Source organism: Brienomyrus brachyistius, chromosome 9, assembly GCF_023856365.1.
Source record: "Brienomyrus brachyistius isolate T26 chromosome 9, BBRACH_0.4, whole genome shotgun sequence".
NCBI classification, from domain to species: Eukaryota; Metazoa; Chordata; class Actinopteri; order Osteoglossiformes; family Mormyridae; genus Brienomyrus; species Brienomyrus brachyistius.
In genome coordinates, this window is record NC_064541.1 from 18,043,434 (window position 1) to 18,063,262 (window position 19,829).

The window sequence follows — 19,829 nt, forward strand, 5'->3', positions numbered from 1 at the left end:
ATGTCGATGTTGGTTCCCTGACTCCTCTCTCTAAAGATGTTGTTTTTGTATCTCCTTCTCATCTCCTGCTCTGTCACGTAGCGCCAAGATGCCCGAATCATTGTCGGCCTTTTCTATGAGACCGAAGCCAGAAAAGTTTTCTGCGAGGTTAGTTTTTTATTTGCATGCCATCACCTGCTTATACATTTCGAAACTTATGTCCCATTAATTCAGAAAAGCAGCTTCTTCCGTCACTCATTCACGTTTTAACATTTGTTCCTTTTCAGGTTTTTAAAGAAAAGCTGTACGGGAAGAAATACGTGTGGTTCCTGATTGGTTGGTACGCGGACAACTGGTTCAAGATTAAGGATCCGTCCATCGACTGCACGGTGGAGAACATGACGGAGGCCGTGGAGGGACACGTCACCACGGAGATCGTCATGCTGAACCCGGAGACCGTCCGCGGTGCATCCAACCTGGTGCCTGCCTTCCTCTTTCCACACTGACATTTTTTTCAGCATTACATTTCACAACGTACATCGGGATAATTCCACGCATCAAGTCAGGGTGACACAATGAAACGACTATTGTTATATTGTTAACTTTAGTACTTGATTGTCATCGTTACTGTTTCACTGCTGCTAAGGGATGGTATGACAGAAGCTAAGGGATGAAGGCAGATGGTCTTTAGTTTTCTTTCAGTTGGGTCACATGTCTTTGTATCTCATGCTAAGCTGAGATCTGCTACCTTGTAACATCACGCGCTTATCATGAAGGTGCTAGCAGGGTCCACAGATCTAAACTGAGAGTAGAGTGTGAAACGTCATGCCCAAGGTAGCTAAACTGGTCCATGGAATCGGTGCTGGGAGGAGCTGCTCTCGGTTGTGTTTCAGACTCAGAATCATTTGTGTTTGTTAAATTTCTTCCTAGCGGCTACAAAGATCCATCATGGGGCTCATTCTCTCTGGCTTTGTCATGCAGTCGCTCTCTTGGCTGCTGTAGGATTATTAACGTACATTATTACAAGATTCATTGTATTGTACTCATTGTCTTTCTGGTCAGTTGGCAGTATTAACGCGGAAATATCATAACAGAGAAATATAATAATTTTAGAACAAAGTAATAGACTAACAATGAATAAACTAACCAGCCTCGAAGGATCTCTTAAGGATTCGGTGTGGCTGTAAAGCTCCATCGTTTTTAACAACATGCAGAGCACTGAGCCTATTTTCCCTCCGCATGGTTTTCACCCAATTATTAATTAAAAGTGAAAAAGAGAAGAGTCAGGTCTGTACAGATTATTAAGAGCAGCGTTTCCCAACCCGGGGTCCTCGGGGACCCCCAGACGGTTCGCGTCTTTGCTCGCTCCCAGCTCCCTGCCAGACAGTCCGCGTTTTGGGAGCTGAGAGGAGCAACCTGGACTGTCTGGGGGTCCCCAAGGACTGCTTTGAGGAACACTGATTGAGAATAAACATACAACACAGTCGCCTTCAGTTCCGTAATTAAAGGGGAAACTAACCCCACATTCCAACTTATCCCTGCGCAGACGTCTCAAGAATTCCTGGAGCAGCTAATGTTTCGGCTGGGGGGGAAGAACCCCGAGGAGACAGGGGGCTTCCAGGAGGCGCCCCTGGCCTACGACGCAGTGTGGGCCCTGGCTTTGGCCCTCAATAAGACCGTGGGGCCCCTGAGGGAGAAAGGCAGACGACTGGAGGACTTCAACTACAACAACCAGGACATTACTGCCGAGATCTATAGGGCTCTAAACACCAGCTTCTTTGAGGGGGTGTCTGTGAGTGACGGGCATTGGGGGCGGGTAGAATGAACCTGAACCACATACAAGTGGACAACCTTACACAATATCCAGAGGTGGAAAGTTCAGGTCCAGAAAGTAAAAATCCAGATCAAAATTTTGTTGCAACCACCTAGTTGAGTATCTGTCACTGTGACTCTTTATGTGGCTGAAACAAAATCTTGGTCTGAATTTTTTACTTCCTGGACCTGAACTATCCACTCCTGACAATAATATATTCCATTGAAGAATATAAATTCATAAGTAAATGAACGTTGTAAATAAATATATAGAATAGCTGGAAGATTTGTAATGCGTATGTTGCTATGACGACGTCACTGACGCGGTGTCTTTCCCAGGGTCATGTGGTGTTTGACGCCCAGGGTTCCAGGATGGCCTGGACGCTCATCGAGCAGCTACAGGGTGCGCCTTTCATCTTTCATATGCCTGTGAAAAATTCATGGCGCGCTGGAAGTTACAAATCGCAGCGAATGTACATTTGGAGACACGTTGAGCATCCTGTAGCGGTGGATGACACACAGCCTCTAAAATAACACGTGTTTGTTTGCGAAAGAGTTTGGGATCTCAGATTCCATTTCCAAATATCCCACAGGTCAGTCTGCACAGCACTCATTATATAGAGATTGATTGGTCCCCAGGCCCTGCAGCGATCTTCCTCCTGTCCAGGGGATATTGCCAATTATTTTCACGGAAATTGGTATCAGCTCTGAACCAATAAAAAAATACCACCTCTGAGCCAACGCATTAATTCCTGTGAAATAGATATTGACGTGCGCCTATCCGCTGAATGCGGGCTACTACGGCTAAGAAAAAAAAGCTAAATATGCTCCACGGGCTTTTTACACCTTCCTCTGTCAGCAGCGAACCTCAAATATTAAGGTATACATCAGTTTACCTCCATCCGAGTGACATATTAAGGATCCCAGTTCCCGTTTTTAGGTGTTAAGACTATAATGGCTGTGTGTGGATGGAAGGAAGCATGCTAAATGCGCTGTAAAATATCTATCATTAACCTGACAGGGGACTTTTTTTTCTGGGACGCTAATGGACAGATCCCTCCACAGCCCGGGCTTCCTTTATTAGTCATGCACTTTCATGTGTGTCAACCTTCTTTATGTCATTGTGCAGGAGGGAGTTACAAGAAGATTGGATACTATGACAGCACGAAAGGGAACCTCTCGTGGTATGGAAATGACAAGTGGATAGGTATGGAAAGCCGGTCCCCTTTACTGACTTAAAATGAGCAGTTACCTTATAATGGGCTGCTATTGCCATGGCTGATGCTTGCAAGGAATAGTAGTTCGCTATAAATTTTGTTCCTAATATGGTTTTATAAGGGTACACTGGCAATAAGTCCTTATTGACTCTTTCTGAAGAATTATAGATTCTTTGCTGACACGGGGTTTAATATTTAATGTGTTTTAAGACACCAGAAGACAGCTAACAGCTGTACCTTTACTTGACGGCCCCCGAAGGCTGTATAGGGTTTAGGCTTATCGGTTAAATTGGTTCCCAGTTGTTTGTTGTGCTTCGGTGCTTCGTAGCTGATTTGTTTTCCGCGGCTGTGTGGCACTGCTGAACCACTTGAAGCCTCATTTCCCTGCCCTGCATATCACTAGGCACTTGAGCAGCAGTTCCTATAAAGGAACCAGGGATGATTCTGCATGAACATTTTATGAAGAACGATGTTTTTATAGAATTTCTGATGATCGCGTTAAGGGTTGTTACTCTTGTTTGTTACAGTCCCTTGATTAAGTTCAGTTGAGTATTGACTTGGGTATTATGTTTGGTGCGAGAGTAGGTATAGTGAAGAGAGGTGTAGGGCTAAGAGTAACTCGGGTAAAAAGCACCGTGAGCGATCATGGGAAAATACAGAAAATCATTGTTCAAGCAGCGCCTGCATCTTTTGTGAATATGCGAGTTCTGCTCAATAATTCATCGGTTGCGTAGTGAGGAACCTCGGCGGCCCCCATCCTTCCGCACCTTGCCCCTTTGATAACTTTCCGCTCTGCCCGTCACTCCAGACGGCGCCTGGTTCCTCACGCCGTTTACGGCGCGCTCTCCTCTGAAAGGTGACTGCACCTCTGCCTTTCTGACGACACTGAGAACTCAGCTAATCTTTGGCGGCACCGAGAGCACGTTTGAACGTTTTCGACAGGGGTTCTCGGAACTGTTTTGCGAAAGGGAGGGAGGCACTTGTGACCTCTGTCTTGTTTACACTTCACTGGCTCCAGGGCTCTCTGGCTGGCACCCAGCTTCCACATCTGAATGATTGTCCCTCTCTGGGCACTTCTCTCTGCTCTTGCCTTTGCTGTTCTGTTTTTAACTGACAGGCCAATGCCACGGGCAAGAGTCCCATAGAAGTAATTAAGTGAAAACCTGGTTTACGGTTTACCTTTCCCAGTCCGGCACCTCCCTCTATTCCATCTTCCCCCTGGTATCACCTCAGCCCCTTCTCTTTCTGACTTCCCACTCTTTATTCGCACTCTCCGTCTCTCCGCTTTCTCCCTCTTTTCCCTGGTTGCTCCTGACAACCACTGCAGCTCAGCTCTCACCATGGCAACCAACACAGAGCTTGGTCGCCATGACAACATGCCGTCCTCATTCCTTCATCAAGGACGGGGAGGTTTAAAGGGGTTCATAGCACACCCGGCCGAAGGAAATCCAAGCGCACACAACACCGACTTCCCTTTGCTGTCAGTTGTCTGAGCTGCCAGTTTCTACAGACCGTAATATCCTACAACCGCAAAGCCACGACTGTCTCATCGTGATTCTGGCAACGTGGGCCCCGTGACGTTTGTATGCTTTCAGAATCACATCCCGGTGACATGTTGACAGCTCTCTTTTCAGCCGTGGGAGAGATAGTTATAGAACTTGTCAGAATCACAGCTCTCCTTGCGTTTGCTTATAGTGCCGAAAGCTGCACAGAATTAACATCGGAAACACAAGCCTGTCGCTCATCGCTCCTCTTCTCCACATGGTTTCCTTGCAGGTCCTGGGCCACCTGCAGACCAGACCGTAGTCATTGAGGAATTTCGGTTTCTCTCTCAGAAGCTTTTCGCATCTGTGTCTGTCTTTGCTGGGCTGGGAATCTTGCTGGGAATCGTCTGTCTCACCTTCAACATCTACAACAGCAAAGTCAGGTGTGTGCGTCCTGTTCGCGTGAAGTGCTCCTCTCCACATGCCGCCGCTCAGCAGTTGGCTGCAGGGCCTCAGTTGTCTGGTCAGTGGCCAACAGTCGTGTTTGTTGCTTGTTTGTTTGTGTATTTGTTTGTTTGCCTACTGGCTTACTTCACAGGGGTTTGTATATTAAAAACGTCACTGCAAATGGCCATTTTTCATGTATAGTACATGGGTTTCTCTTATTAGAAGAGCACAAGATATATAAACAAATTGCAATGCAATGCGAAACCATAGAATACAATAAAAGCAAAGAAAAATTTTGATCTTCTTGATATAACTTGGTGACAGGTACATCCAGAACTCCCAGCCATATCTGAACAACATCACAGCTGTGGGCTGCATGATGGCTCTGGCCGCCGTCTTTCCGCTCGGGATCGATGGGCTCCACGTCCACAGGGCGCAGTTCCCCGTCGTATGCCAGGTAATCAGGCGTGTGCCGCCATTGGATGAGTCCGGCGCGGTGACATCACCCTGCGCCCCATCTGCGCTGGCCCTCTGTTATGGCACCTCTCCCATGATGCTTTGAGAAATCCCAGAACGGCCCACCTCTCCATCTCCGCCGCTTCCCTCTCCCGCTGTGACCCTTCTCTTCCCGCCTCTCTCTCATGCCGCAGTTTCGTCTCTGGTTGCTGGGTCTGGGCTTTAGTTTGGCCTACGGCAGCATGTTCACGAAGATTTGGTGGGTTCACACCGTCTTCACTAAGAAGGACGAGAAGAAAGAGAAAAGAAAGGTGAGGATGGGTCGCCAGTGGTAGCGTTTCTGTAAGCTTTCTCTGCCTGTCTTTATATATTTCTGCCCTGGCTCTTTTTTATTCTTTTTTTTACTCACTGATTTTTTGCATTGCTATACACCCCCCCGCCCCCCCGCCCCCAATTTGTGGTGGGGTTTTGGGTTTCTGGCCTCGCTTTTGTGAGCCCCTGCTCATTGTGCAGCGGGAGTCCCTTTGTGCCGCCCGATGGCTCGAGCTCAGACAGAGAGGCGAGAACGGCGTGGGTCGCCGTGGGCGGGGGGGCGAACACCCACTCCGGTCAGGCAGGACTGTTTTTCCATCTGCTTTCTGTCTGCTTGCTTTTTGCCGAGTCGCGATGTTATGAAATTTCTCTGTGATGTCTTCTTTTCGGGAAGATGTCCTCAGCTCAGAGAGAACAGACTACATAATATGCTATTATTATTATTATTATTCAGTCAACAACAACAATAATAATAATAATAAATGTAAAGGTTCGATATTATTACAATAGATTCTCTTGACCATGAATTTTCTTTACAATAAATGTGGGAAATGACACATGACAGAATAAATTACACTAATTAATAGGTGAGAATAATAGGTGAGAAGCAAAGATTTGGATTTTCTCCTCTCATATTTTATTCATCCCTAAAGGGAAAATATGTTTGCTGTTCATAATGCTGAAGTGCTGGCTCTTGTGAAATGAAGGTGGATCACTGTGGTTTGGAACGTCCTGGTGCAGCACTAGATTTGGTGGGTTATGTTGCTGTGTGGAGGGTTATTTTTTCATAATTTATCAGTTTTATCCAGTGAAAGTTTTAACCAGAGTATAGACCACGTGAGCTATATTTTATGCTTCAGAATATTACATGTATACATCGGAAAGTGATGCTGATACTGTGGGATGTGTCGGGAATTTTAATGTTTATATATATGCAGATGAAACTCATTTCAAAACCGCATGAATATTTGCAGAAATGTTGTCTTCAGGGGTGTTGTTACGGGGAGCATTATGAAATGGATTTGGTTCCCTTTCAGCTATAATAATGCACTTTTGATACCAGCAAGTTTGTCTCGTAATGCTTTAACATCGGGAAGAATTTTAAAACAAATAATAATCGAAAAATATTCCATTGCTGGAGGAGCTCCAGCTCCTCGCAGCAGCTTTCCGTCTTCGTTCTGCTTTGTCACAAGTCCTCAGATGTCCTTCGAGTCGCACTGGTCACGAGGGCGTCCTCCACATCCATGAATTCCTTTGCTCGCTGTGTGTTCGCAATGCCGGGAAAGTGAACCGTGGATTTCTATATGTGCGTGTGCCTCACTGCGTGTAGTTTGATCCAGCATACATGGACTGTGTGGAGCGTTACGTCTTCGTACCACTGGGATTCTCGCACTGCGCTGCGCTGCTTGGTGCTCCTGCATGGCTGTGATTATCGGTCCTTTTTGCATTGCAGCAGCACCTGGAGCCCTGGAAACTCTACGCCACAGTGGGGGTGCTGCTGGCTGTGGACATCCTATCTCTTATGATCTGGCAGATTGTGGATCCCTTGCACATTACAGTTGAGGTATATCAACACTAATTTTTCCATCTGATTTTATGCTTGTATTTTCACATTAATTTAGCTATCAAGGATTTTCTTATTTTTGTATATTGCTACTTGCTACTCTGTAGTATATATATATAAAGGTTACTGTTGGCTCTGGGGTATTGGTGGGAATCTGTCTTCCAGTTCTTAATAACTGTTTCATTGATTGGGTTGGTCCAAGGCCTCTTTTGGGAACTGTAGCACACAGCCGAGATAAACACCAGTACATCACAGAATGCACAGACACTGCTCATTAATTCGGAGCGTCTGAAACTAATGCCTGGCAGACCCAGCTGACCTCAGGGAGAACAGGCAGCAAGACCAGTAAGCAATCAGATACAACTATGATACAATAATGCACAATGCAATGTATTTTCAATTAGTTTTCTATTCTCCGGTCTCCAAACCATATAAAGCCATTATGATACTGTATAATTGTTTGCGGCATAAATCAAACAGATTAAATGCTTCCAGTTCCCTGTTAATGATTGTTTTCATTTTGTGTCGGAAAATATTGCGTAAGAAATTAGTGTAGGTTTTGTGATTAAATCCTGTGAAATGGTGTGCGATGATTATGTAAAATACATCCCATGACCCTAACCGGGATGTATACACGACCAGTCAAAAGTCTTTGCGCACAGGTTCATACCACTTTTCCATTTATTGCATAAACTGCAGAATTTTTATCCTTGTTAAGCACTGTAAAGATGAGTGCACAACTATAAATGAAAAAAATAAGTCAAATAAAAAAAATTCCTTTATAACATGGATAGAGTACGTAACAGTGCGTGTCTGACATCCTAGTAACTGGTTGTGTGGTGATGGTCAAATTCTAGGCTGTACTTTGACTTTAAATGCACTAGTTAGCTGTTTCATCCAATGAAACAGGGCAGTATTTAATGTCCCTTGTAGTAAGAATGCCTTCTCTGCTGTTATAGCTGCTCTTATAACAGGTTAATTTGATGAATAACAGATATGACATATTTTTGCTAATTAAGGTACTCAAATGATGAACATCATGTTAATGTATTTTAAGTAAATATTAATGTTATAATGTTAAGTGAATACCATGCAAATGTAGAAAATCTGCGTTTTGCATAAACTTTCGATTAGCAATGTACTAAATTGTACTAAAAGCTCTTAGACAGATATCTAGTTAACAGGCTGTAACTGTAATCTCCAGTTAAATTAGTTAAGTACTGCAATACCCTCTTCAAATGGGGCATAACGAAGTATTAACCACCACCAATTTCCACACGGCCATACCAGGCCTAACCAGCCAATATCTGTGGTTTGCAGGTAAATCTTAAAAAAGACACATTTTCTGCATGATTCACAAATGTGCACATTACTCATACAATTAATTTCAATTGTTCAGTTGAAACTCTTCTACCTCATTTAGCAAACCGGCATTATTCACACTGAGCGCTTACGGGAAGACTGAACATTTCTCTTCTTGACCATATTTCCCAGATGTAAATTATGCTCTTTGTCTCACATTAATCCGCAAGTTTTTTCGTCGATAGCAGCTGACGTTTTTAGACATACAGTGCGTCTCCATCGACGTCATAAATTTCCGTGTGCGCAGTATAATTACCGTGGTAACAGTTGCCTGGAATAGTGATGGTGTGGAGCAGTAGTACCATGGATCTAGCTTGAATGCTTGGGCCCCCTGAAAACATGTCACTTTAGACCCTCTCCCCTATATTATAGTATAATTTTCCGTGTTCCTGGGCGCCTGTAAAATGCTGGAATCTGCCAGGCCGTCCGTGTCCCTGCTGTGCCCATCGACATTATTGCGTTAGTGACCTCAGCAGGACAGACCATGATGATAACAGCACCTGACATTGGGAAGGTCCACCTTGTGCTGTCCTCTCATGAATGTTTCGCTGTCCCTCTGAGCAGAAGTTCACGAAAGAAGCCCCGAAAGGAGACCTAGATGTCCTCATCCAGCCGCTCTTGGAACACTGCAGCTCCGAGAAGATGAACACGTGGCTTGGTAACCTACTTTGATTTCCAAAAGCTCTTTCTCTCTTTTTCTCTCCCCTCTCTCTTCCCCCCTCGCTTATTTCTGCATATTTCAGTGGCTTACCAAGCTTTTAAATTAACTGCGGCATGTCATGAAAATGATGAATGCTGCATGGAACGTACTTAGAGAAACAGATTTAATGAATCCACTCATGAAATCATTAATGCTGTCGGTGGTGCATGGCTCTCGTGTCTATACCCATCGAAGCCGCTCTCTCTGTTCTCCGTCCGATAGGCGTGGTCTATGGCTATAAGGGCTTGTTGCTATTGCTGGGGATCTTTCTGGCCTATGAGACCAAGTCCATCTCAACTGAGAAGATAAACGACCACAGGGCTGTGGGAATGGCCATCTACAACGTGGCTGTGAGTCTGCCGTCCCTGTTTCTCTGGTTGCCCTCTCAGTATCACGTTAAGCGCCAGTACATCAAGTTCTCGCACTGCGGGTATCATAGCGGGTAGTCGCTTTGTGAATGTAGTGCTGGAAATATATTGTTTAGCCACTCTGTAAATGTTAACAGGTTGTAGTATATTCTTTAGTAGATGTGTGAAGGTTGCACCAGGGAACTCAGGGAGATGACATTTCGTCCTGGATGTATATGTGTGGACTGATGGGCTGACAATAAAGATCTTTTGAGTCTTAAGCTACCTTTCAAATGAACCTTTTATGGCAAATGCTATTAGGAAAAATCAGGGGTAGCTTCAGATTAATCAGTGTCAGATTATCCGGATCAATGAAGGCTAGGAGATACTATAGGATCTCAAACATGCAGTCATTGATACAGCTTTGATGAGAACAGAAAGGCCTCTTAGTCTCAGATGTGCTTCCCTGATCATTGCGCTCCTGGAAATCCACTAATATTCTACTGCGTAAACAGATTTATTGTAACTCCGTGTTTAGCATTAGCATGATAACATTCCTGCCTGTTTTCATCCAGTCTCCTCAGGGTTAGTGAGTGCGTTGGTTTATGAGTAAGACGGCAGCTAACACTGTTGTATATTATTCAGATGTGTCGCTGACAGCGTTGATTAGCGAGAAATGGCTGGGGTCTGACTCCTGTGCGTTCTCTCCTTTCGCTGTTCCAGGTATTATGCATGATTACCGCACCAGTCACGATGATCCTCTCCTCTCAGCAGGACGCTTCGTTTGCCTTTGCATCGCTGGCCATCGTCTTCTCCGTCTACATCACTTTAGTTGTACTCTTCATCCCCAAGGTTTGCCAGATGTCTGCTTAAGTGTCTTATCTTACTCAGAGCGCACGGCGGTAGCCCAGTAGGTATGTTGTTGCCCCAAGAAAGCTATCGGTTATTATTATGTTGCGCGTGTAGCAGAGGATAAGAATTGTAAGGTATTCGTTAGTATTTTTCTTACACCGAGGAGGTAAGTGCTCAGCTGGGCAGTGGTGGCTTAATGATTAGGGACGTGCATTTGTAATTGGTTCGAATCCCTGGCCAGCAAGGCGACACTGAGGTACCCTGAGCAAGGTACCGCCTCCAAGCACTGCTCCCCGAGCGCTGAATTAGCTGCCCCCTGCCGTATCACGATGGGTCAAACGCAGAGGACACATTTCATTGTTGTGTGCTGTGGTGTGTCAACAATGACCACTGATCACCTAATTCTAAAGATGAATTAAATGTACAGTACAGTAGTACTTTCTCCATTACTGGGTGGGTCTGAACTGCATACTGGTATTATCCTGTATTGAGTTGTAGGTGTGATGATCTGACTTGGCCTGTTCTTTGCCTCTGTGTTTACATTAGATGCGCCGTTTAATAACCCGAGGAGAGTGGCAGTCTGAGCAGCAGGACACTATGAAGACGGGCTCGTCCACAAACAACAACGACGAGGAGAAATCACGGCAGCTGGAGCGAGAGAACAGGGAGCTGCAGAAGATCATCCAGGAGGTATCGGCTTTCGTCCCGCCTTCCTCCTTTCAGATCCTTCTCCCAACACCATCTTGCTCACATCTCGTCTGACAACCGAAAGCTTGGATTTGTGAAACAGGGTTTGATTTTATCACAGTTTCTGTCGGCCTTTAAAACATTTTGTCATAGTTGTTGCCATCGTCATTGAACCCTCCTCAAAATCAACGTTTTATACTGATATGTGGTTTACAAGTTGCTAGTCCATATTTATGCTTCTTTTGGATCGTGTCTGAGGCATATTGTGACATCACACCTGCATGTCCTTACCGGTGAGAGCACTGAGTACCATAAGCTGTGTAATTCCATCCTGCACTCACAGAAGGAGGTCAGGGTATCAGAGCTGCGGAACCAGCTGGCAGAAAGACAAGCCCTGCGTTCCCGGAGACCCCAGTCCACGCCGAACCAGAACCACAGCACGCCGCCGCCTGCCTCCTCCCAAAATGACCCCAAACCCCTTCTACCTCCACCCGGTTACCCCCTCCCTTCCTCCGACAACCACTCTCTCCCTGCCTCCTACCCAAACTCATCCATCCTCTACCAGGCCGACAGCAAGATAAACCGTAACCATTGTCACAACAGCCGACTGCAGCTGCTCTACAAGTGAGTGGGGTGGGGGAGGGGGGAGAGAAGGAGATCTCTAGGAGGAGGAGGAGGAGCGTCAACCTGGTAAGGCCTCATGTAGATGGTTACCTGACAGATAGAGGCAATAGTTAAGAAGAAAAAGATTACAGAGCCCCCTACTCCTTTCACTCTCTTACTCTGACTCCACCTCTATTTATTAAAGCATTAACTGGGATGTTATTGAAGACACATCGATTTTTATATGTGACCACCTGTTATTGTAATACCTTCTTTAATATTTATGACTGGTGCATGACATAAGCTGTAATTCATATAGAGGAGTGGTAAATATAAAGTAGTATCTGAAGAGACACCTAAGGATCGGTTTGCCTGAAATGTCACCCGAATTTTCTGAACGTGGAGGATTAAATATCGCCACATACACACACATATTCCAGCCATGCAGATCCAATCAGAACACCTACGAAGACACTGAATTTGGCTTCTTGGCACTGGGGCCTTCTGATCACAGCACCCCATTACTGGGGACCACTGCATGGGCCACTGTCTCACCTTTTAAGCACATTTATCAAAGGTCATGGTGCAGAAACCAAGAAAGATGAAGGCCTGTTTATTGTCTCCTTCCCGGTGTTGTCATGTTTATTGTTTTTGTCCCTTTCACACACAAACAATGGCTCATGGTCCATTGTCAAGCCGATTGTTACATCCGGAATACCGAGCGACACAGACTGTGGAGGGCGGCCCGGGCTTCTTGCTCGAGGCCCGAAGGAACCTTGTTCCCTGTGTGCCAACGGGCCCACATGTAACCACCTGCAGTCCCAGTCTTTTCATCCTTATTGTTTTTTGTAACATTTTTAACTAAGACTTTCGTACTTAACGTGCCTGGTTTTTATCAATGAAAGAATTTTCTATTAATGTATATTTTATTTTCTCGGGAATATAGTAAATATTATTGACATTTTAAACTTTATTTAGTGTTTATGAATTTCTGTCAGGAAAAGCCATTTAATGGTAAGACTTGTATAAATAAATATGTGTACTTATAGTAGAATTATTATTGATAATAAATATTATAATTATAAAAATGAATATCAATGTATTCTCCTGCTTATTCATGATTGTATTTCTCTGTGGCCAGGGGGAGCTGTAGAAAATAGCACATATTTCTATTTATTGAGGTGTCTGCTAAGTATGAGAATATGAGGTCTGAAAATGGAATGGTAATTATAATACAATACATTATAATTACAATGACAATAAACTGAAAATCGTTTTTCACTCAGAAAGTGCTCCCAGTGCGTTTATTTGAAGTTCTGTATTCCTGTATTGTTGAAGTTACTGAGAGTGCACACCAGACCATACAACTGCACGCGTGCGCACACACACACACACACACACACACACACACACACACACACACACACACACACACACACACACACACACACACACATATATTCTTACAAAGTTAAAATAAATATATTCAATCACGGGAAGTTATTCTTCTTATTATTCTTTATTTCTTACTTCGTCAAATGACACCATGCACTCGTAATGAATTGCCGTCGACTGCCGCTAGATGTCTCCACGAGAGCAGTGCACGTTTTGCGCCGCTAAATATCGGCGTGGCCGGACTTCAATTTTAAGAAACGTCGTACTATGGTTTCCGTCGCGTAAAATGTGCTCTTCTTATCATGGATGGTTTGTCTGTTTATGGGTGTCCTTCCTATCAGCATTTAGTCGGCTTTTATTTATTTGTTTGTTTGTTTGTTTTTGTTTATTTTTAAACCGACTTAAAATCTATTGCCAGTATTGGATTTTTTTTATATATTCTCATTTTGTTATATATATATAGAAACAAATTGTCTGAAATTTTTAACCAAGGAGCTGTTAGAAATGTGACAGTAAGTCGAATGAAGTTTGATAAGCAATAGCGGAAGGCAGCCATCAGCAAACGGTTATCAGATCAGTAAAGGCGTTTGTGATGTAGATGTTTGGTAAATATTTTATCAGCATGGCAATATGAGATCCACAAAGCGCCCCTTCTCTGAGTGATACAACGGCAGACGGCGGGGGTGGAGGGGGGCCGGGGGAGATGGCAGATAAGAATCCCCCACACCTTATTTATTTTATTTATTTATTTGCGGCTTTCACACACACACACTAAAGGGGAAAAAAATGAAAGACCGGGGGTTTCCCATTGTAGCCAGTGTACGTGAAACATCGATAGCTATTTTCGTGCAGAACAGAGCGTACCTGGTAGCCCTCCCAGAAGTGGAAGACCCACGTTTTTTTCCCAAATGCATGATGCGATATGGGTAAGGGTCACTTTCACTACCTTTTTTTTTTTTTTTTTTTACTTTTCACTACTGTTCCGCACAGGCTGTTAAATGTGCTTATTACGTCACGTATGGCTTATATATTCGCCATGTTCCACTGTATGCTGGAACATGTGATGGATTTGCATCACATCCAGGGTGTCCTTCTGTCTTCCATGACCCTATATTGGATAAATGATTTTAATGGATAGATGTCCCAGATAAACATTAAATTAATTTTAAATTAATTAAATCACTTTTTCGTGTTCCTGTTTTTTTCTATAAACATATCTAATCTATTCGATTTTCCTTTCACCCCCAAAGATTTATTTGAAGTTTCATTTTGCTTCCTCATTCCTTCTCAGACACGTTTCCCTAAAAAGAGACACTTCCCGAATTAATATCCCATTCCCAGCCCATACCACTGTAATACTCCCACATTCAGTCTCTCACACCTGCATTGAAATTCAGCATCATTTTAATAGTCATCTATCAGTAGTAAAAGAACAATACCATTTCAAAACATTAGTGAATAAATAGCATTAAATACAATCAACACAGTACAAATACATTCATCTGTAATTAAATAAACCCTAGTGATACAGATATAAATAAAGTTTGACAAGAAATACATAAATATAAATAAATATTTTTAAACTATTAAATTATCTAAAAAAGAGCTTAATGTTGACAACAATTGTTTCATTGCCCCTTGTGTACCATGTAAACTGCAATAAATGAGAGTAAATTACAGTAAAGTAGTTCACTGGTAGCATGTACCGATCATGTTTAACAGCAGAACATACAGCTTGCCATACTCTGATGCTTTGTCTCAACAACAGACAGTGGACGAGGCTGTAAAACTGATTCAGTTTACAAGTACTGTTCAGAGACATATAGTTTTCCTAGGACTTTAGCTTGCTTGTGTTTTATCATAAAACAAGTGTGATATACCCCAGTCAAATATTGACTATTACTTCAAGCACAATCAGATGGTCAGACATGTATTGATAAGCTACTCAGTTGAACTGGTTTCTTGTGTCCTCCATGCCCACATTTCTTTACCGTGATTTCGTTATTTGTTCCTTATTTTGTTCTCAGGATTACGTTAATAATTTTTGTGTTTAGTTCGTTACAGTTAGAACTTCCTTCACAAATTAGTCATCCTCTCCTTATCTGCACACGTCCTTGCCCACAAAATTCTCGCTTTCCGTCGTCACAGGGCGAAGACACCAAAGAAGGTCTTCCCATCGTCGGTGTCGATGTCCAGCAGCTGATTGGTGTCCGTCCACAGCTGATCGCCGCCCTGCAGTTCGAAGACGGCGCCCAGGTAGATGCTGCTGAAGACTTGCCCGCTTGTTTCGAAATCGTTAGAGGCGCCGACGCAGGGTGACTTGACCGCACTGAGCAGCGGCTTCTCGGCGCCGTAAGACGCGGAGTAACGCATCACCGTGTGACTGAGCGCCACGTTCCACAGCTCCTGCCTGTCATCGGAGGTGCTGCACGAAACACGGAATGAGGCCTGGCTGTACACGAAGTACAGTCCCGTGTATGGGATGATGATTTTGTTTTTTCGTAGAGTTAGGCCCCCCTGGACGAAGGAATGGCCATTTCTGATGCTCCATTCCACTGAAGAGTTGAAGTGCTTTGGATTCACAGAGCCTGAAGGAAAGCGTAAATATTAGCCACCTGCATGCAAGCGCAAGCCTAGTCTTTCCATAAAACTACCTCAAAACTGCATCTAGTCTAGACTAGTCGTGTCTGATGCGATGCCTCTTTGTGGCTTTCTGTTTCAAGGTGTTGTCCTATTATTGTAAATGCGGTAGCTATCGCCTTGCAGCTCATGTAAACTGTCTGCATGCCTAGTAGAGTATAGGACAGTGATCCGACGGGCTCAACTGCAAAGTGCATGTAGGTACCTTACCTTCAACATGTATTCCCGCCTTGACTTTGTCGGCTATCTGTTTGAGGGTTGTCTGCTGGTCTGTGGAGGAAGAGAGGATCGCAAGACTGTAAGTCTCATGTAGCAGTCGAAGAGAAGAAATGCTGCACTGAGTGCAGTTACAAGAGTCCAGGTAGGATTATTTCGTTTAGGGGCTGTGAACTCACCGGATACGTCAGGCTGTCCAGAGAGAGCGTTTGCTGGTCTTTCTGTCAGTCTTTGTTCTTGCTTCTGTTGAAAGACACAGGACGTTTATAACAATGTAGTAGAATTAAATAGAGTAGGGTGTGTGTATCTGACACGTGATACAGTCAAGACTACTGATTGAATCAAAGACAAACTGTACAATGTTATCTCCAAAGAAAGCCATTGAAACTCTAGTTAACTTGCTGCTTACTTTCTCACACATGTGACCACCCATTATTGTTTGTACAGCAGTTGGCTTCCGGCATCTATGGCCTTACCTGAATGTGCCAGGTGAAGAGCAGAGCGAGGACAGCGCAGACGACCATGAGTGACAGCACACTGCACAGCTTCCAAAACCAGCCTCCAGACGACTTGTGCCCCGCAGCCATCACCTGCCCGCTCTCGATGTCTTCCGTAGTCTTGCCGTAAACCGTCATGGCAGCCAACCCAGAGTCCAGTAATTAAATATAGAAGGAAAAGCCAATGAATGCGCTCGAGACGTTTCGCAGAGCTGTACTCTCGCTTGCCAGTGGTTTGTCAGCAGCAGATAAATAAGTGAGTTTGTGTCTGCACTCATTCTCAGATGCAGTTTTATATCTGTGTAGCCCCACGGAAACTCCTGTGATGTCATGCTCGCCGGTGGTAATAGAAATGGCTTCAGTTGTCTCCTTGGGGAGGAGGGGCTGTTGGGTAGAGGAAGAATCCGTGAAATTCTGTATTTCGAAGTGACTCCTCCCCTGACACCGACACACACGCACACACACATCCGCCCATACACAAACACACACGCACTTGCATACTAACAAAGTATGTGTGCGTTCCTGCTCTGGCTCTGCTGCCTCCGGGCGCTGACGTGCAGGCCCCTCCCTCTTTTGCTTTCGGGTTGGCCTCCATAGTGGAAAAACCACCAATCATCCACGTGTCTCTTACTTCTCCTTCTCTGCTTTCCCTTTTGTCTTCCTCTTTTTCGTTTCGTCATGTTTTTCCTTTTCTTTTTGCAGTTTCTATTTTTAGAGGTTTTTCGCATAGGGTTTCCCATGTTGAAAGCCCTGTGTTTTAACACGATGGCTAAACAAACACTCTTACTCCACATGCAACTTTTCCCATCTCTCATCATCCTTTTGTTTTCCTTTTCCTTGTCTTTCTGTTCGATCTATATTATCTGTTCATTGTCTTTTACATCAATACACAATGCATGATTATCTGCATAAAAAAAATATAAAATACAGACAAGGCACATTCTTGTTAAAATACACTGCATTTTTGTTATGGACGCATGAATTATATAGACGGATCAGATTTGATATTTGTGTTGCTTTGAGAAACATGTATACATACATTTAGTCATATCAGGCTTTTAACACTTTTCCATTTATTTCATGAACTGCAGATTTTCTTATTGTTGTTAAGCATTAGAAAGTTAAGTGAACAACTATAAATGAAAATATAAGTCAAATCAAATAAAACAAGTTTTCTTTATAACATGGAAAGAGTATGTGAATTAAAACAAGGATGTCTGACATCCTATCAACTTGTTATGTAGTGATGACATATAAAAATTCTAGGCTGTCCTTTAACTTTAAATGCACTAGTTACCTGTTTCATCCCATGAAACAGGCCAGTATGTAACGTCTCTTGTAGAAGGAATGGCTCAGATTTTCTCTGCTGTTAAAACTGCTAGAGGAGGTTAATTTGATGAATTGCAGTCAGGACATTTCCTTGCTAATATAGGTTCTCAAATGGTGAACATACTGTAATTGCATTTCTTAGCAAAGAATATTGAGTGTATGTTTTTAACAAATGTTTAGTGAGTAACATGCAAATGTTGAAAATCTCAGCGTGTGCAAAAGCTTTTGACTGGTGGTGTATTTCAATCGAAAGGTTAAACGTAAAAATTAAGAAATGAAATTTGTTTGAGCGGCCTGAGTCCTTTACTTATTTTTTTACCGTATGTCATGAAGGAAGAACTATAAACATTTGTTGGACAAAATGTATGTATAGTAAGAAATTTCCCGGCTACAGACAACTGACTTAAATATTGTTACAATATAGCTACTAGAAAGCAATACATTTGCATATTAAGCAAATGTGTCCTAAACTGTCCTGGTTTAAATCATGGATTGTGGTCACTGTACTCTCTACATTCTTTCAAATGGATGCGTCACGGTAGATTTCAGACAGGACGCTCTCTCTCTCTCTCTCTCTCTCTCTCTCTCTCTGTCTCTCTCTCACTCTCCATTTGACACATTGCACTGGCTTCCTTCCTCAGCGTGAGTGTGACCCAACCTCAGAATGTCATGCAGAGAGAAACACCAACCCACGCTTCCATTACTCTGTACTTTATCCGTACTCTCACTCCATTTTTCTGTCCATGGACTTGAGTACTTGGAAAGTGGATGAATATAAATAAACGAAATAGTTCTAATGAGCTCCCACCGCTAAATCAGACACTTAACATATAACCCTCAGTACTTTTCAGGCTAAATTTACCAAATACACATGCAAATATACAATAGATACAGGTAATGTGATGTATAATGAAGTTGAACTGGGCCGAGAAAGCTCTGATATAAATCACCGCTCCATTATGCATTTCTGAGCAGAGGCAACACCAACCTCCAACACCAACCTCCAACACCAACTGAAAACTTGCCTGTTTGCCCTAAACTGACCTCCAACAAACCTGTCTGTCATGGTGTCACCAACACTCTGTGGGGACTCTAATAATACAGGTTTCCATATTTTCACAAGTTTGCATGCTTGCAGAATTGAGTGCCTTGGTTTTTCCCTGAGGAAGAAAAACACTTGACATGGATTTTACACTTGAGCGCTTGCTGGGTCTTGCCCAGCTGTTCTTTGTGAGTGAAACATACAAGATTGAGCAACTTAACCAGCAACCCACAGGAGAAACGTAGATAAACTGCACATGATGCGACTCTGGTTTGCACAATCGCCTCATTCTCCTGGTGACCAGGCTTCTCCAGTCTTATGCGTCTGTGGATTTTGCATGTTCTCCCCAGGCTGTTGCGGGGGTCTCCCCCCACAGTCCAAAAACATGCTAATATAACTGCAGCTGGCTATTTTCTTGGAGGTGTGAATAGCGCCAGTGCCTTTTGAGATGAGTAGGTGTCTCATGCTGGGTTTTCCCGGACCTCCACGACCCTGCATAGGTCAAGCAGGTAGAGAAAATGGATGGATGGGTAGTTTACTCATATACTCAGACGAAATCTACCTAATACACATAAATATGAGTAATGTGATGTGACAGACAGGAAAACTCCGCTATTGATGCTGCACATCCCTCACATTCATTCCTCAGCAGAGACAGAACCAACCAGTGACCCTGATTACAGCCTGACTCTTTGCCTTAAACTCCCCTTAATGCTGTTTCCCCTGCCTTAGTGGGACAGTCGATCAGTTCAGCAGACTTCATGAATCTATAAATGAGATTAATATAGGTTTCTGTATGTCGACAAAGCTGCATACGTGCGAACTTGAGTGCATTCCTGGTTTACACTCCGGGAGACCAAGGGTCGAGTTTCTGCCGTGGCTTCTGCA

At 43.7% G+C, this 19,829-nt stretch overlaps 1 protein-coding gene and 1 long non-coding RNA gene across 6 annotated transcripts in view; both read left to right on the top strand.

The window, feature by feature from the left end:
• gabbr1a (gamma-aminobutyric acid (GABA) B receptor, 1a) overlaps positions 1 to 13,111 on the top strand; it is a 48,011-nt gene extending 34,900 nt beyond the window's left edge. For 3 of the 4 annotated variants that reach the window (XM_049026963.1, XM_049026965.1, XM_049026967.1), the window contains 14 exons: positions 82 to 147; positions 267 to 458; positions 1,526 to 1,771; positions 2,131 to 2,194; positions 2,921 to 2,998; positions 4,785 to 4,935; positions 5,264 to 5,396; positions 5,590 to 5,706; positions 7,161 to 7,271; positions 9,198 to 9,291; positions 9,556 to 9,683; positions 10,404 to 10,532; positions 11,079 to 11,222; positions 11,563 to 13,111. In XM_049026963.1, coding sequence (XP_048882920.1) covers positions 82 to 147; positions 267 to 458; positions 1,526 to 1,771; positions 2,131 to 2,194; positions 2,921 to 2,998; positions 4,785 to 4,935; positions 5,264 to 5,396; positions 5,590 to 5,706; positions 7,161 to 7,271; positions 9,198 to 9,291; positions 9,556 to 9,683; positions 10,404 to 10,532; positions 11,079 to 11,222; positions 11,563 to 11,847 — 1,938 coding nt within the window. In that variant the 3' untranslated portion in view covers positions 11,848 to 13,111. The remainder of the gene's footprint in view (positions 1 to 81; positions 148 to 266; positions 459 to 1,525; positions 1,772 to 2,130; positions 2,195 to 2,920; positions 2,999 to 4,784; positions 4,936 to 5,263; positions 5,397 to 5,589; positions 5,707 to 7,160; positions 7,272 to 9,197; positions 9,292 to 9,555; positions 9,684 to 10,403; positions 10,533 to 11,078; positions 11,223 to 11,562) is intronic. The other variant, XM_049026966.1, reaches the window with a different exon arrangement.
• Positions 13,112 to 13,742: 631 nt separating this feature from the next.
• Positions 13,743 to 18,197, top strand: LOC125749608 (uncharacterized). Of its 2 annotated transcripts, XR_007399963.1 has the most exons (4): positions 13,745 to 14,143; positions 15,366 to 15,473; positions 15,723 to 16,218; positions 16,521 to 18,197. It is a non-coding gene; the product is annotated as an uncharacterized LOC125749608 (long non-coding RNA). The 2 variants fall into 2 exon arrangements; XR_007399962.1 differs by having other exon boundaries at positions 13,743 to 14,143; positions 15,366 to 16,218.
• Positions 18,198 to 19,829: the final 1,632 nt, after the last annotated feature.